This window comes from Quercus robur, chromosome 4, assembly GCF_932294415.1.
Source record: "Quercus robur chromosome 4, dhQueRobu3.1, whole genome shotgun sequence".
Classification (NCBI taxonomy): Eukaryota; Viridiplantae; Streptophyta; class Magnoliopsida; order Fagales; family Fagaceae; genus Quercus; species Quercus robur.
In genome coordinates, this window is record NC_065537.1 from 3033069 (window position 1) to 3050118 (window position 17050).

The 17050-nt window shown below is 33.3% G+C and overlaps 1 protein-coding gene across 3 annotated transcripts; it reads left to right on the forward strand.

The window, feature by feature from the left end:
* Nucleotides 1-2635: 2635 nt before the first annotated feature.
* On the forward strand, nt 2636-12411 carry LOC126720354 (pentatricopeptide repeat-containing protein At1g79490, mitochondrial-like). Of its 3 annotated transcripts, none has more exons than XM_050422704.1 (6): nt 2636-5303; nt 6594-6899; nt 7132-7961; nt 8112-8170; nt 11468-11570; nt 11966-12411. In XM_050422704.1, exon 1 carries the CDS (start codon nt 2753-2755, stop codon nt 5255-5257), a length of 2505 nt encoding a protein of 834 aa, XP_050278661.1. In that variant the 5' UTR covers nt 2636-2752; the 3' UTR covers nt 5258-5303; nt 6594-6899; nt 7132-7961; nt 8112-8170; nt 11468-11570; nt 11966-12411. The 3 variants fall into 3 exon arrangements, with proteins under 3 accessions (XP_050278661.1, XP_050278660.1, XP_050278659.1); XM_050422703.1 differs by having other exon boundaries at nt 7132-7310; nt 7763-8170; XM_050422702.1 differs by having other exon boundaries at nt 7132-8170.
* The last annotated feature ends 4639 nt before the right edge of the window (nt 12412-17050 follow it).

Consider the following 17050-nt stretch of genomic DNA (forward strand, 5'->3'; position numbering starts at 1 on the left):
TAACATCTCCCATTACATCATTCATGTGAACAATGTGAGCCAAGGAGTTATTTATGGGTTTCTTTGAAGAAGTTGACCCATTCAATGTATTCTTCTAGACTTTTTTTTTGGGGGGCTTGTTGAAGGTGCCCTATTTTCCTTCTGACTCTTTCAGACATAATTTTTTATGTTTTGTGTGTTTTGTTTTGTTTTTTTTTTTGTTTTTTTTTTTTTTTTTTTTTTTTTTTTTCATTTCTAATTGCAACATTATATAATTTTATATAAATATATTGTTGCAACATAGTTAATTATTTGAAATTATTTTTATTTTTATTTATATGTACTTAGTTAAGAAATTTATTATGATGGAATCATTGTCTTTTGATTTTTTTTTTTTTTTTTTTTTTTTTTTTTTTTGAGAATGTCTTTTGATAATTTTATATTTTAAAAGAATCATTAGCCCGTAATGAATGATGTGCATCCATCTTAATATTAATTTGTTAATACAATGCTATTATAGGTCAAATGAAAAGTAATAAAATATTATTTCTTATTTAATAGGGGTATACGTATAATAGTAATTAATATCAATTTAGAAAGTATCAACTTATTTTTTAGTTTTAAGTTTTTCCTCTCAATCAAATAAAGAAGAAAAGGTGCACCCACTTTCTATCCTTAGATTGTTCCATCCCTTCAACTAGATACACATGAAAGAAATCAATTTTTTTTTTCTTTCCTCCTAATTTTTTATACTCCCTCTATTTTTTATCCTCCCATTTTTGCTATCATTTCAAGCAAACAGACTCTTGAGAAAATATTATATTTAGTGTACCTTCAAAATTGATTTGAGATAGATGCACGCAAATTTAGTTTCACTTCACTTGTGCAAAATTTGATCAACTTATTCAAAAGACTTGCTTCGATTAAGGTGGAGTTTTCGTAAAAAGAATGTAGATTGCTTAATGGACTTTGAGTGAAGGTGGAAATCTGTTAAAATGGTCTCAAATTCCTATTTTTTGATTTAGTTTGAAATTTCATATGGCAGGGAAAAAAAAACCCTTGTAAAAGAAGGAATTTGGTGTTCCATATTCACTTATTCATTTAGAAATTCACCAAGGAATAGGTATTGAAATTTAATATACGGACAACATTGAAAATAATTTAATGGTTTTAGCACAATAGGTCTTCTCGATGGAGAAATGAGAAGACTCTTTTAGAAGAATGTTAAGTGGGATTCCTTGAAGTGTGGGTCCTATTATGGATGAATGTCAATCCTGCAACAACCTTAATATAGGTAGAGATTATAAGAATAAGGAAGAAACAGAGGGCTAATTAACCAAATCAATTAGGTTTCCCCTCCACCTCCTTCTCCTCCACTATGTTTCTTTGAAGCATCTCTACTAAGTAAAGAGATTGAATATCAAACCCACCTTAACTGTCCCTTGGGCTATAGCTATTGGTGGGGAAGAAAAAAAAAAAAAAAAAATATATATATATATATATATTATTTAATTAATTAATTTTTAATTTTATAATAAAATATAGTGTTGATGAGGATTTTTTCTCCTTCTAAATTGCCGATTTGGATTAAATAATGGACAAATTTTAGGTACAAAATTGGTTGTAACCTTAGGATACAATCTTGCTTAATATCTTTTTTTTGGAAGTGAATTTTGACAAATTCACTATTAGATTACATATTTTTCTTATATCCTTCATACTTGCAAAATTTCTAGAAAATTAAAGATCAATAGCTATGTCATAAATAAATAGTTTAAATTGCAAGTTTTTGTAATTTAAAATTATGCATAAAATATAAGCTTATAGATTATATAGTAAATAATATTTGATTGACACAAAATTTGACATGTGTATTAAGAGCGTAAAGAACATGCAATTCAACGGTTAGATTTTCAAAATATGTAGTAATGTTTATTTTATTGAATAAAGTGGTAGTCTTAGACTATAACCAATTTTATAGCTTAAAAGTTTCTCAAAAAAAAAAAAAAAAAATTTTATAGCTTAAAATGATGTAAGGGTTAATGAGGCATTGGCTATGTTAGTAATATTAATAGACTGAAGGGTCACTATAAAAATGTCCCCAAACATGTGTGTGTTTGTTTCTAAAAAAAAATAAAAATCAAAACTATTTAATCCAACCCATTATTAATGCCAATGATTTCCTCGAAAAAAGAGTGGTGAAATAACCATTCTTGAAAATAATCAACCAATCTATATTCAAATATATATATGAAGATTCAGTGAATGAGTTGTAGTTAGGGGTGAAATGCCACTCAACCCTAGAGCTAGCTGGTTCTTCTTGAAAGGTGCTGAGGCGCAATAGTTGACTGGATATCTAGGGATAAAGTACTGTTTCAAAGTTTGATAGGGCCTAATCCAACAAACCGGTCATTTGGACCCAGGCCTCATTATAAAAAAAAAAAAAAATGTTAATCGCTATAATTGTAACACAAGAATGGCCTGAAAATTTCTTCATAACTGTGGCCCAAAATTGGAAGCCCGAAGAACCCAATCCGAACCAGTCTGCTGACTCTCAAGTCAATTTCAGAAATTTCATCATCTATCTTACGATTCCCCCCTCATGATCCGACCCATGAATACCGAAACCCATAAATAATCTGAATCGGACTCGGATCGACCGGCCCATCAATGCAAAGGGTTTTAGCCGGGTAAGCATTTCCAATACCCAAAAACCCTGAAATTTTTTCTTCTTTACATTTCTAAATTTCTCTGCTTTCTTACGAAAATTTCAATGATTAATTGTAGGAAATTGAACCCTAGAACTCTCAATTCACTCACCAGAAACTCTAGTTCTAGTTATACCTCTTCATTTCACTCTTTCAATTCAAAAACCCCTAATTTGTACACAATTGAACTGTATTCATGTTGCAAAAGCTTCAGTTTTTTGAGCTCTATAATGGGTCTCAATTCAATTTCCCAAAGGCTTTCTCTACCAAAAGACCCTAATTTTGTCAGCCCTAGTTTTAGTAGAAATTACTGCTCTGTGAAGAACAGTGATGGTGGGAATGGTGAGTGGACTGAGGAGATAGAATATTTGGATGAATCAGGGAGTGTTATTTACAGTGGGAAAGGTGTGAGGTCAGTTGAGCCTGGTGTTGATGACCATGTGATGGTGGGTGGGATAAAGAAGCCGTTTTTGAATGCTTCTGCTGTTGCTAAGATTGTTGAGGTTGTGAAGAGGTGGAAATGGGGACCTGAGTTGGAGACCCAGTTGGATAAACTACAATTTTTACCAACTATGACTCACATTACTCAAGCCTTGAAGGTTGTTAAGGATAGTGATGCTTGTTTGAGTTTGTTTAGATGGGCTAGGAGGCAGCCATGGTATTTGCCAAATGATGAGTGTTATGCGATGCTGTTTGATGGGTTAAACCAAAATAGAGATTTTGATGGAATCCAATTGTTGTTTGATGAAATGGTTGGTGATTCTAGTAATAATGGGATTTCATCATTTACTGCGTATAATCGGGTTATTCAGTATTTGGCTAAAGCTGAGAAATTGGAGGTGTCATTTTGTTGTTTTAAGAAGGTTCAGGATTCAGGTTGTAAAATTGATGTCCAAACATATAACTCTCTTATTACATTGTTTTTGAATAAGGGTTTGCCTTATAAGGCATTTGAGATATATGGAAGCATGGAAGCAGCAGGGTGTTTGTTGGATGGGTCAACTTATGAGTTGATGATACCAAGTCTGGCGAAATCAGGCCGTCTTGATGCCGCTTTCAAGCTCTTCCAGGAGATGAAAGAGAGGAATTTTCGGCCTGGCTTCAGTGTCTTCTCATCACTTGTTGATTCAATGGGCAAAGCTGGGAGATTGGACACCTCAATGAAGGTGTACATGGAAATGCAGGGTTATGGGCTCCGATCATCTGCTACTATGTATTCTTCTTTGATTGAGTCATATGTGAAGGCCGGGAAGTTAGATGCTGCTCTTAGGCTCTGGGATGAGATGAAGAAAGCAGGGTTCAGGCCTAACTTTGGGCTGTACACATTGATTGTTGAGTCTCACGCAAAATCAGGGAAGCTTGATATTGCTATGTCTGCCTTTAAAGATATGGAGAAGGCTGGATTTTTACCAACCCCATCTACATATTCTTGTCTCTTGGAAATGCATGCAGCCACTGGACAAGTAGATTCTGCCATGAAGCTCTATAACTCGATGACGAATGCAGGTCTGAGACCAGGTTTAAGTACTTATACTGCCCTTTTGACGCTTTTGGCTAACAAGAAGCTTGTGGATGTGGCTGCCAAAATTTTACTTGAAATGAAGGCCATGGGGTATTCTGTTGATGTGAGTGCTAGTGATGTTTTGATGGTGTATATCAAGGATGGTTCTGTTGATCTTGCTCTGAGATGGTTACGCTTCATGGGTTCATCAGGTATTAGAACAAATAATTTTATAATCAGACAATTGTTTGAGTCATGTATGAAGAATGGTTTGTATGAGTCAGCCAAACCTCTCCTTGAAACATATGTGAGCTCTGCTGCAAAAGTTGATCTCATACTATACACATCAATTTTAGCGCATCTTGTGAGATGCCAGGAAGAGGAGAATGAGAAGCATTTGATGTCTATTCTTAGTGCTACCAAACATAGGGCACACTCTTTCATGTGTGGACTCTTCACAGGCCCAGAGCAGAGGAAACAACCGGTTTTATCTTTTGTGAGGGAATTCTTTCAGAGCATCGATTATGAGTTGGAAGAGGGGGCTGCAAGGTACTTTGTCAATGTTCTTCTCAACTATCTTGTTCTTATGGGGCAGATAAACCGAGCTCGATGTGTTTGGAAGGTTGCCTATGAGAATAAGCTTTTCCCAAAGGCAATAGTCTTCGATCAACATATTGCTTGGTCCCTTGATGTTAGAAACTTGTCAGTGGGAGCTGCTCTTATAGCAGTTGCACACACCCTCCATAGATTCAGAAAACGCATGTTGTATTACGGTGCTGTCCCAAGACGCATTAAATTGGTTACTGGACCTACCTTGAAGATTGTGGTCGCACAGATGTTGAGTTCAGTAGAATCTCCTTTTGAGGTCAGTAAGGTGGTTCTAAGAGCCCCTGGAGATTCTGTCATGGAGTGGTTTAAGAAACCAATTGTTCAACAATTTCTTCTAAATGAGATTCCATCAAGGTCTGATATCCTCCTGCACAAGCTGAACACACTTTTTCCCAGTTCAGCACCTGAAATTAGATCTCTGTCTCCTCCCAAGCCTCTAATTGCAAGGAGAGCAATGTAAACATATCTGATATCAGTTATAGGCCTTGTATTTGTGAAATAAAACTGTAAGTTATTATATGTTTCAGTGGTGTCTTCTTTCTACCTTGGGTCTCTTATTTCATATTGATGAGACATGCATATAGGCCAAAAAAGAAGTGGAAGTATTGGCAAAATAAAATTTTTAATTAAGAAATAAATAACAAATGATAAAAATTCAAAGAAGAAAAGGTGTTAATCTCACAATTGACAAACGTTTACACATTGAGTTGTATTTTGAAAATCCATGTTATTTCTGAAACTCAGATTGTTCTAATATCTATGAAACTTGAACTTCGCTTTTAGTAGCTTCCAATCTTATAATTTTTTTTTTTTAGATAAGTAAATAATTTTATTGAAATCTGAAAAAAGTGTGCTCCCAATACACTAGCTGTATACAACAGGACATACAAAGAAAAGAACAAAAGAAATATGTAAAAGAAACAACTATGAAAATCTCAAGGAGGCCAAATAATCTAGGAACCCTGCAATCAAAAATGATGTAGGCGGCTATATCCACTCATACAAGGACTTGAGGAATGTATATTTCAGCTTGGTCATGGTAACTGGCATTACTTTCATTCCAAATGGACCACATGAGATACAATGGAGCTGCTTGCCACACAGCCCCATTCCCATGCCTACCAAAGCACCCCTTCCAACCCTTGATCATCTCCCTGACCGAAAGGGGCATTACCCATGACACACCAAACAAGGAGTATACCATACCTCCCATATCTGATGCCACTGCACAGAGAAGAAACAATGAATCACATCCTTACCACATTTTTTTACAAATGAAGCACCATGCCATTACATTTATAATATAAATTCACATAACAATGTCATATTGGCTATTGGAAATTTTAGTTGTTGTTGATATGCTTTTATCCTAGACTGATTTCAATGTTTTATCTGCACAGAATTTGTTCAATATATTTGTTTATATTGATGTGACCACATGACCAAGTGATATTCAATGTACATTATTTGAGAGGCATGACAATTTGTCAAACGGTGGCAAATGAGGAGCTTTTTGATTTTATAGCCGAAAATGATTAATCTGTTAATTTTGGATAAAAGTGATATGTGTAGTATTTTTCTCATTCATATTCAAAATATGTTTTTTTTTAATTTTTTGGCAAAAATTATCATTTTAGCTTTGATATTGCATTTGAAATGTTTGTTTGAGATTTTTTGTGTATGACTACATGCAGATAGGAGCATGCTGTCTGCGTGTGGCTTATTTTTTAAAGCAGATAAGAAATTTTGAATCCTGAAACTATCTTTTTATCAAATCTATTCTATCTGTAAAACAGGTCAAGGCAGGCTGGGAAATTGTGACAACTGCAGGTCAAAACTCTCCCCCAGCCCCAATTAAATTTTTGAAAGAGGGGAATACAAATGAAATCTGCTTCTCCTGGATGCCTTACCTCATAAGGTGGCATTTGACTCATTGTGCCTCAGCTGCTTTATATCAAGATGCATATCTTTCTGTTTGTTGCTTGGCCCATGACACTAAATTGGCCTGCCCCACAACTTCCAAAGTCTGTGTTCTTTTTCTTCTGTTACTCTGTTCAAGAGTGAAGTTGACAACTTTTTCTCTGCACTCAAGACTGCCAAAGGTGACCTGGTTTATGCTTAGCTTCCAGTGTTGATTAAGCAAATGCTCTTTTGTTTCGAAGTCTTTAGATTTTGAAATAAGTAAATAACAGTTATCAGCCATAGAACTCCCCCCCACCCCCCACCTCCTCAAAAAAAGAAAAAAGAAAAGAAAAATGAGATGTTGGTAATCTGTTCTTACTTAACTTACCTGCATTAAGTTCCAAATGATAGTTTTTTTTTTTTTTTTTGCAGGCTTGTTCTTTATTGAGTCAAATATAGCTGCAGCTACTGACGATAAGCAAGTTACTCCTATTGGATTTGACAATATTTCCTGATATGATTGAGTATGCCAAAAATTTGGATTTGAATATCCCTGTAGGGGCAACAAATTTAGATGCTTTGTTCCACAAGAGAGAGTTGGAGCTTAAAAGGTACAGTAGGAATTCAGTTTTGGTTTATGTTCAGCTTTATTTTTAGTGAATTTAATTTTTTGTTCTTGCGTTTGAGTAATGTCCCTGAGAAGAATGGACATGACAAAGATTATCCAATCTCATACTTGGGATGTAAAGCTAGCCCAGTCAACTGAGTACTAAGCTCATCAAGCTGAGCTACCTTTGCTGAAATTTGATTGGCTTGGGATGTGAAGCTAGTGTGGTTAAGCCTCCCATTTAGCTTGGTTGGTTTGTTAGAATAATCAAATGGTAGTTTGAATCAGGTGTGGAAAAAATTTATTTCCTCTAATTATAAAAAATTGTTCATAGATAAAATATGCTCTTCTTAAAGGCTCTGGAATAATAGTAAAACTAGAATGGAACGTTTTAGTTATGAATGATGCCCCTAAATTCATCTAACAAAACCATCTCTATTCCATGTCTAATTTTAGTGGTTATGGAAGCAACTTGGAAAGAGAGTTCCTACTTAGCGTAAGTTTCGGACAGACTAGGGAAGTCACAGGACTGGGAAATGTTCTTGAAATGGTCACTGTTTAATTTGTCATTCACAACAGCAGCTGCTTTTACTCACCTTAAAAATTCTGGTTGTCTTAGTTACCTTCCAGGCACTCAATAAGTTTGGAAATGCAGGTTCCTCCCTCCACACTTGTCTATAGTTTGCTATGTATATTTAGTTACATTTTCTATTTCTCTGAAATATATATATATATATATATATATATATTTATATATATATATTACCTGTATGTTTCATCCAATACATTTTTGACCTCCTTCCAGAAATGCAGATCAATTCACAACCTTTCAAGACTGTCAACCATACAAAGACAAATATACAGGTAATGTCATTTTTAGGTGATTGCACCAATTATGTTGTGATAGTCACTTTGAAGATTAATAAATTCATACCATTTTCAACTATCTTTATATCATGAACTGGCATTTTCTTGAAATTTTTATTATAGCAGGGTCAAAGGTTGGCACGTGTAACAAGATAAGTTGGCATACTCAACTAGAGGCAACTCCTTTTTTTGGCAAAAAATCATTTTAATCTGGAATCACTGGTTTTCCTTGTTACTAGTGGATAGTGGTTCTTACTTGACCATGGTGTCAAGAAAAAAATCCATTAAATTGTCAGTCATTGAGATAGCTTCTTGCTTAAAATAATGCAAGGAAGCGTAATATCATCTTTTGTTTGTACAATTTTCCATCCTCATGTAAGCAGGTGGGTTATAGAGAGCAGATTAGACAAGCTAAAACCTATTGTTACTTCTCTGGCACAACAACCTTTTCTCCCCTGAACTTTCTGATCCTCAAAAAAATAAAAACAAAAATCAGTCCTGCTTTTATTATTGATGTCGCTATACACTTCTCATTGTTGATAATTTGGCGATTGGCGTTGGCATAATCTGCTTGGCCAAAATGGGTCTATCAAAAAGGCATCCTCTTTAAACCAAGTAAAGGAATGCCTTTGTCTGCAGTGTCTTTTCTCTATTTTTACATAGGTAATATTGATTATATTAATATATAAATGAAAACGAATTTGGACTACTTGTAAAATTCGAAAAATTTGAAAATTATTCTGTTGCAGTGTTGTTAGATTCTCTTTTTACTGTCCTATAGCTGAGTATAATAACCAAGGGAATGCTAATTTTATTACTCAGTAGAAATTCTGTTCTTCTGATTTAAATTGTTTGTCTTTCCATAATATACACTAAATTTGGATTGAATAGTGTATTCTGCTGTTGAGATTCTGAAGATAACATTTTTCTTGTCAATGAAATTGCAAATATCAACTCTGGTGAAGAACATATTTTACAGAATTTAGACCTCAAAGAAATTGAGGATCCAGAAAATCAGGTACATGTGGCTATATTTTAGGGGTCCCCTTGCACCGCCCTGCTTGGTTGTGACTATTATTTGATATATAAATTGATGATGTAGTATCTAGTCCAGCTATTTTTCTGTTGCAATCCACAATGTAAATATCTGTGCAATGGTTGTATTGTATGAAATGAAGCTAACACCCATTATGGGTGCATTTGATTTCAACACGTAACTTGGACCATCATTGCAGTAAATTTAAGTCAAATGTAATATCTAGGCCGGGAACCCAAAAAAAGAAAGAAAAAGAACTGTCATGCATGATATGAGATACAGATTGTTGGCTAGAAAGAGGGTTCAAAAGATCAATTCAAGCAGTTTTGAGTAGCCAAGAGCATTGTAGCTCAGTGGCACTGCCTGTCTCCTCTATGAAGAGAACCAAGGTTCAAATCCCCCCTCCCCCACTTACTATAACAATTGAATTATCCAAAAAGAAAAGACAAAAGACAGTTTTGAGTAGTTTCTGGAGGTTAGCAGCTTCTGTTTTGCACTCTATATTAGCCTATTAGGTAGTTGTAGACTTGTAGTTTCCGAAGTTTTTTTTTTTCCCTTTTTTCCCTAGTGTCTTGCTTTTATCATCTTTTTCTCATTTGTTTGAAAAAAATTTCTTATTCATTTTTTTTTTTTTTTTTAAAAGAGAAAAACAGTCAATTTGATGGCAAGCGGTGTGTTCTGTCTATACTCTATATTGAGAGAAAAAATAGAAAAGAAAAAAAAAATGAATACACCATTAGAACACACCTAGACTTTATTGGCTAAGCTAGTTGTACATGTGTCACATGATTTACTTGTTCAATTGTTTCTGTGTTTTTAAGCCCAAGAGAGAACTACGGGTATTGGGGTGATCTTTTCTTTTGCTTTTCTTCCCCCCCCCCCCCCCACAAACATTAGGCTGCATAACAGGATAGCTCTCCTTTGATCATAAACTCCTTAATCTCTAACTCTTCCCAATCAATAAGAAAAGATTGAATAATAAGTTTTTGGTACAACTCAGACAAATTACAAACTAAATTAGCCTACACTTATAGAAATAAGATTAGTTTTCATTCTTTCAATAATAAAGATTCTATCTGTTATGGATATTAATAATGGGATTAAAGACTAATATAATGTTTTAAAAGAGAAAAAAAGAAGAGAAGCACATGTAATGGAAAATCAGACTAAAATTACTAAAAGCAACTGGCTTAACATTACACATCCTGAAGACCATCACTAAAAATATATTGTCAAGGTGTATTGTTCAAAACTTTGTTATTTCTACAAACATACTAATCTAGTAAAAAACTGATGGAGTTGAATTAGGTTTTAGGCTTTTAACTTCAAATCAAGATTTAAAATATATTAGAACACATATTATCATTGGTGTTCTATGTTCATAAACATTGTGAAATTTCCAATAGTTCTCACTTACAAAGTCTCAAGAGACTAGAGGGGGAAAGGCAAAGAAAAAGAAGGCAAATTGATTTTGGTTGCTATCAGTAAAGCAGGAATAGCAGGCTGGGATCTAATTCTTTTTAAATCCTTTGGAAGTTCAAGTTGTCATTGGTATTCCTTGTAAGTACATTTTAAATCTAATAGTTCCCACTTGAGAAGTACAAGTTTGCCTTGTTCTCTATCCAGCAGGCAAGAATATTTAAATTGTCAAGTTAGGTATCTCTTTTGTGAAGATACTGTGTCAACTAGGATATGGACATGTATTCTTTGGTGAGACTATTTTCTTTATATCAATAAAATTTGATTTTTTATCAAAAAGAAAAAGAAAAGAAAAGGATGTGGGCATGACATGGTGGTATAGAATTGTTTTGTAGTGGCTGTGCTTCTCTACCTTACGCAACTGAGCTAATAATGAATCATCTGTAGATATGGTGTTGTTGTAACTTCTGTAAGCAGATGTGGAGATTCTTATTAACAAACTCCCTATCCGATAACCCTCCAAAAAAATAAAAAAAAAGGGATATGTGTGTAGCTGGCAGGCTAATTTTGCACTGATAAATTCTAATAACTTTGGGCTTGTGGTAAATGAAGAATCTCTGGATTCCTGCAGGCTTGGAGCAACTTTTGTATGAGGGTTTTTGTTTTTGTTAATGCCCTTGTTTTCACTTGCACTATAATTTTCAGCCTAAATGTAATTGTTAAGCTATCCAAAATCTGAAAGTGCCCTGTGTTCCTTTATCGATCATATATTTTTCATTGGGCTTTTCTTGTTATCCTTTATGTAGTCAAGAAATACTTATTTCAATATTTATTTTCAGGATTTGATAAGTCTTACAAATAGCTTTTTCAGTTTAATGGTACCTTTTCTCCTCTTAAAGATGGAGGCCTACAGTTTGACTTATTATGGATCGGATTTATAAGGTAAAGTGTTCTTCTATCCTTTACCATGGATCGGATTTATGGGTCATAAATTTAAATGTTATCAAGGAGATAAGAGTGAGTAATGTTAGAAGAAACCATACACAGATGTGCATTTTTTTTATGATGATTTTTCTTATCAGATTATGAAATTTGATTTGATGTGTATAAAGGAGGAATGAAAGACATAATCATAGTGCTACAAACCATACACACAATATATTTCTGTACAACTTAAACATGTATTAGGGAGCTAAACCAAAGCCTCTACGAAATAGGACCAATTTTTTGGCCCTGATGACACATAAAAGCTGTAACCATAGCCTATTTCTTGCCTCAATTGACTTTGTCTTTCTTTTTTTAAAATTAAATATTTCTAATAATGCAGTAATATGCAGGGTTATTTTGGTAACAGGGAGGGAAGGGAAAGCAGGAGAAGAAGATGGGGGGAATTCTGCTTTTGTCTGGACTCTGTAGAAACCGTGAGGGTGAAAGAATCATGAAAACATTGTACATCTGGGAAACAAATGAAAAGAATAAAAATTTTTTATTTTTTTTAGCTACCGTGGAAGCACAATTAACTGCTAAGAACATAGCTCTCATAAGAGTGGTGGTTCTTCTTACAGGCAGAGAGGAGGAAGCTATGTGCCTATACCAAAAGAAATCAAACTGGCAGTTGCAAGCCAATTTAGAAGACATTTGCAAGATCAAAAGCAATCTTGGGTCTGTGATGTAGCTTGGAACTTGAGTTTCTTGCAGCTGTAGCTTAAAATACCTTTGTACCTCTAAAGTCTAAACCTGGTACTATACCAAGCCTGTTGATGTTTTATTCTTTTTGCCTCAATGTCTAGTCCTGCTCATTTTATTTTAAATATAAAGGATAAAGTTTAGGGAAGTACATTGTTTACAATTTTTGTTTTCACAATTATTGATATGGTGTATTTTTATTGGTAAATAATAAAAGTGATGTAAGTGATGGCTATAGTGAAAGTGATGTTATTCTAATAACAATTTATCAACTTACCAAAAAAAAAAAAAAAAATATATATATATATATATATATCAACTTAAGATATCGAAAAACATCAAATATGGTCATCATAGCATTAAAAAAAGAAGAAAAAAAAGAAGCCCAATGAATTTTTAAGAGAGTGGTTTATCATGCTACTTATGCTCTACTATTGATTCCGTACAATGATGTTGTGGAGGATAAGGCTTTGTTGCATAATGCAATGAACTTTTTAAGTACTGCCATTGGATGACTGAAGGGAAACAAATCTTTTTCCAATGATAGATGCATGGACTAACCTGTTTCCAACAAAGTCCTTGAAGCTAAAAGTCAAAGAATATATCATTCATGCCCAACTTTATAAAATGTTCAAAATGCCTTCATTATTCTTGCATTTACCACTCTTTAGAGTAGTTCTCTGCTTTCTTGGACACAATAATAACATTGCTTTATATTGAAAGGGTAGTTATATAGTTGATAAAAATTAAAAAGATAACATGAAAGTATGCATCTTCGAGAAAAAGTGCAAAGAGTTCAAATATGCAAGAGAACTGTGGTGTCACACTTCCAGGGTATTTATATTCTAGTTAATTTATAACTTATGAAAATATAGGATTTATTAATTTGAAACTTTGTTTAAACTATATGGAAAAAGGTTTAATTTGAAATCCTCTAACCAAATTATTTATTTATTTGCAAGACATGCAGGAAGTGGCATAACCTTAGCTTTTAAAAAAGAAAAAAAGATGACAATGATAAAAATCCCTTGATATAATGGTAGATTCTAAAATTTCATAACCTTAACATTGATTCTGAAAATTTCTACTTGAAATGCTAAACTGGAGGAGAAATTATATAGTCCTTTGGTATACCACGTCACTTGTCCACCATTCCACTAAAAAATTTTCATTTGTTTAAAATTGTTGAGTCAGTAATTAGTTTTTGTTTAAAAAAATTTTCTAATTCAGCAATTTTAAACAGGTGGGAGTCTTTTAGTGGAATGGTGGACTACGTCACTTGTCCACCATGAGGACCTTATAATTTCTCGAACTGGAGAGTAATTGAGACATATATTATTCCACTGTGAAAGTGTAGATTTATTTCACAAAAAGGAAAAAAGGTAGTTTGATGGGATTTATGACCAAATACAAAACGTATGGTATTCTCAAAGTGTACTGCATAGGGTTGGCCGTGCACACCACTCATGGAAGCTACCTTCCCACCAAGGATGATTGTATTATCTCCCCCATTTTGTATGAAGAAGCACCTTAAAGGGTTATCAATCAACCATAGACCATAGTGAATTTATGCAAACATAAACAAAAAATAAAAAGGGAAAGAGAATTCCTTTTTGCTTGGTTTACAAATTATGGGCATGTTTAGTAGGAGAGATAAGAGGAGAAGAAAGGAATGACCGGAATATATACTTAAACTAAGATATTATAACCACTTCTTTTCCACTTCGCTTTTTCCATTTTCTCAATCCAAGCAAAATATGTGTTTATTGAGATACAAAATGTAGTCATATATTTTGGGAAACATTCTAAGACCACAATCAATTTCATATCTATGTTTATAATTATTTGATGTGGCAGATTGTGAATGTTTATAAAAAAAGTAGTGGGTTTATATAAAAGCAACAAACAACTAGTCATAATATAGGATAATCGTGAAAATGAGTGTGTAATTGGTTGTAACCTTCTTAAAATAAGTCATATTTTGGCTTTAGACTTTTATTCTTGCAAGAGGGCCAAATTAGCCATTTACCACTTTTCGCGGAAATTATTAGCAACATACCACTGTTTACAAAATAAGAAGCAATATACCACTTTTTTGAAACTCGAGTTCATGAAACTCAAGTTTGTTGTGTAAATCGAGTTTTAAACACTCGAATTTCATATAAAAAAAACTTGTGTTGACGTGGATTTTTTTATTGAAAAAATGACACATGAAACTCGAGTTCCATGCAACACAATAGTAGAGCTTACCAAGTTTGAGTTCGTTGTAAATACAAAACTCGAGCGTAATGGTCTTTTTTTTTTCTTCTATGGTACTCGAACTTACCAAGCTCGGGTTCCTTTTAATATGGAACTCGAGTTGGTAAGCTCGAGTTCCTTATACTTTTATTTTTTTGATAATCAACAAATAAAAATAAATATAAAAATAAGTAATTTTTTCATTTGAACGCACAAACATATGTTAAATAGAAGCGTTATAAAATATAGAAATTTAATTTCAAAATATTAATTTTTAGGCCACTCATACCCCTTGTTCAATCATTTTTAACACACTCATCAATTTCTAACTTCTCGGAAGCGTTATGGTCAAATTCGTTAAAATATTGTGGGTTATAATGAGAAATTAGAACAACATGTAAAAGAAAAATCTCACTCCATTTTTAGCCATGGGCATACTGAAAGAAGTTTAAGCTAAACATTGTTACTTTTTCAATCCTGTTCCGAATTACTGTATGGTCAAATGATTGATAAGTATTGTAGAAAGAGTGGACCACTCGTATATAAAGAAGAACTTACGTCTTACCACATTTGGATATATAAGTTCTTGAAACACTGCAAAAAATCTTTCACATTCCTCTTAGAAAAACTGCAAGTCAAGAACTTACATATCCAGACGTGGTAAGACGTAAGTTCTTCTTTCTATCTGAGTGGTCCACTTTTTCTGCAATACTTATCAATCATTTGACCATATAGTAATTTGAAACAGGATTGATAGAGTAACAATATGTAGCTTAAACTTCTTTTGGTGTGCCCATGGCTAAAAATAGAGTGAGATTTTTCTTTTACATGTTGTTCTAATTTCTCATTGTAACCCACAATATTTTAACCAATTTGACCATAACGCTTCCGAGAAGTTAGAAATTGATGAGTCTGTTAAAAATGAATGAACAAGGGGTATGAGTGGCCTAAAAATTAAAATTTTGAAATTAAAATTTCTATATTTTACAATGCTTCTATTAGAATAAATAAAAACATATGTTTGTGCGTTCAAATGAAAAAAATTACTTATGTTTATGTTTATTTGTCGATCATCGAAAAAAAGTACAAAAAACTTGAGCTTGCCAAACTCGAGTTCCATATTACAAGGAACTCGAGCTTACCAAGCTCGAGTACTATAGAAGAAAAAAAAAAAAAAAAAAAAAAAAAAAAGAGATGCTCGAGTTTTGTATTTAAAAAGAACTCAAGCTTGGTAAGCTTGAGTATTGTGTTGCATGGAACTCGAGTTTACCAAGCTCGAGTTCCATGTGGCATTTTTCAATAAAAAAATCCATGTCAGCACAAGTTTTTTTTTTATTTTTTTTTATTTTTTTTATTTTATGAAGCTCGAGTGTTTAAAACTTGAATTACACAGCAAACTCAAGTTTCATGAACTCGAGTTTCAAAAAAATGGTATATTGCTACTTATTTTGCAAACAATGGAGGCGTATGAGTGGCCTAAAAATTAATATTTTGAAATTAAAATTTCTATATTTTACAATGTTTCTATTTAAATAAATAAAAACATATGTCTGTGCATTCAAATGAAAAAAAATTACTTATTTTTATGTTTATGTTTATTTGTTGATTATCGAAAAAAAAGTATAAAAAACTCGAGCTTGTCAAACTTGAGTTCAATATTACAAGGAGCTCGAGTTTGGTAAGCTTGAGTACCATAGAAGAAAAAGAAAGAGTATTATGCTCGAGTTTTGTATTTACAAAGAACTCGAGTTTGGTAAGCTCAAGAATTGTGTTGCATGGAACTCAAGTTTACCAAGCTCGAGTTCCATGTGACATTTTTTCAATAAAAAAATCCACATCAGCACAAGTTTTTTTGTGAAACTTGAGTGTTTAAAACTCGATTTACACAGCAAACTCAAGTTTCAAAAAAGTGGTATATTGCTACTTATTTTACAAATAGTGGTATGTTGCTAATAATTTCTGCGTAAAGTGGTAAATAGCCGATTTGGCCCCTGTAAGAGGGGAATTGAAGAATATGCCTAAAGCCCATACATGGACTTGGGCTATTATAAACTGACAACTCAAAAGTGTCAAATAGTAAGAGTTACATGAGTGGAGATGTGATGTTTGAATTCTGTGTAAGGGAATGAAAAAGAAGATTACTTGTTTTGTTTATTGTAACGCAAGCATATAATACTCCATTTGAGGTTGGCTTGAGATTACACATATTAACTTTGTTCTGTGTCCTTTTGGGTTTGGCTTTGGATTACACATATAAACTCCATACTCCCTTTCTTCTTAGTTCAAACTTTACGTAATTACTGACTTGTTTTGGAAACTTTTTTTTTTTTTGAAAAATGTGATGTAAGATGCTAAGAGCCTTGTATCTCAATGACATTATTTGATTCCCACAATGGTGAGAACCTAGTTTTAAATCCCTTTCTTCATTTATTCAATAATAATGTAAGGACACGTTCCGTAACGAACCGCAGTAGTGTTGGGTTCGCACGTGAATGGGC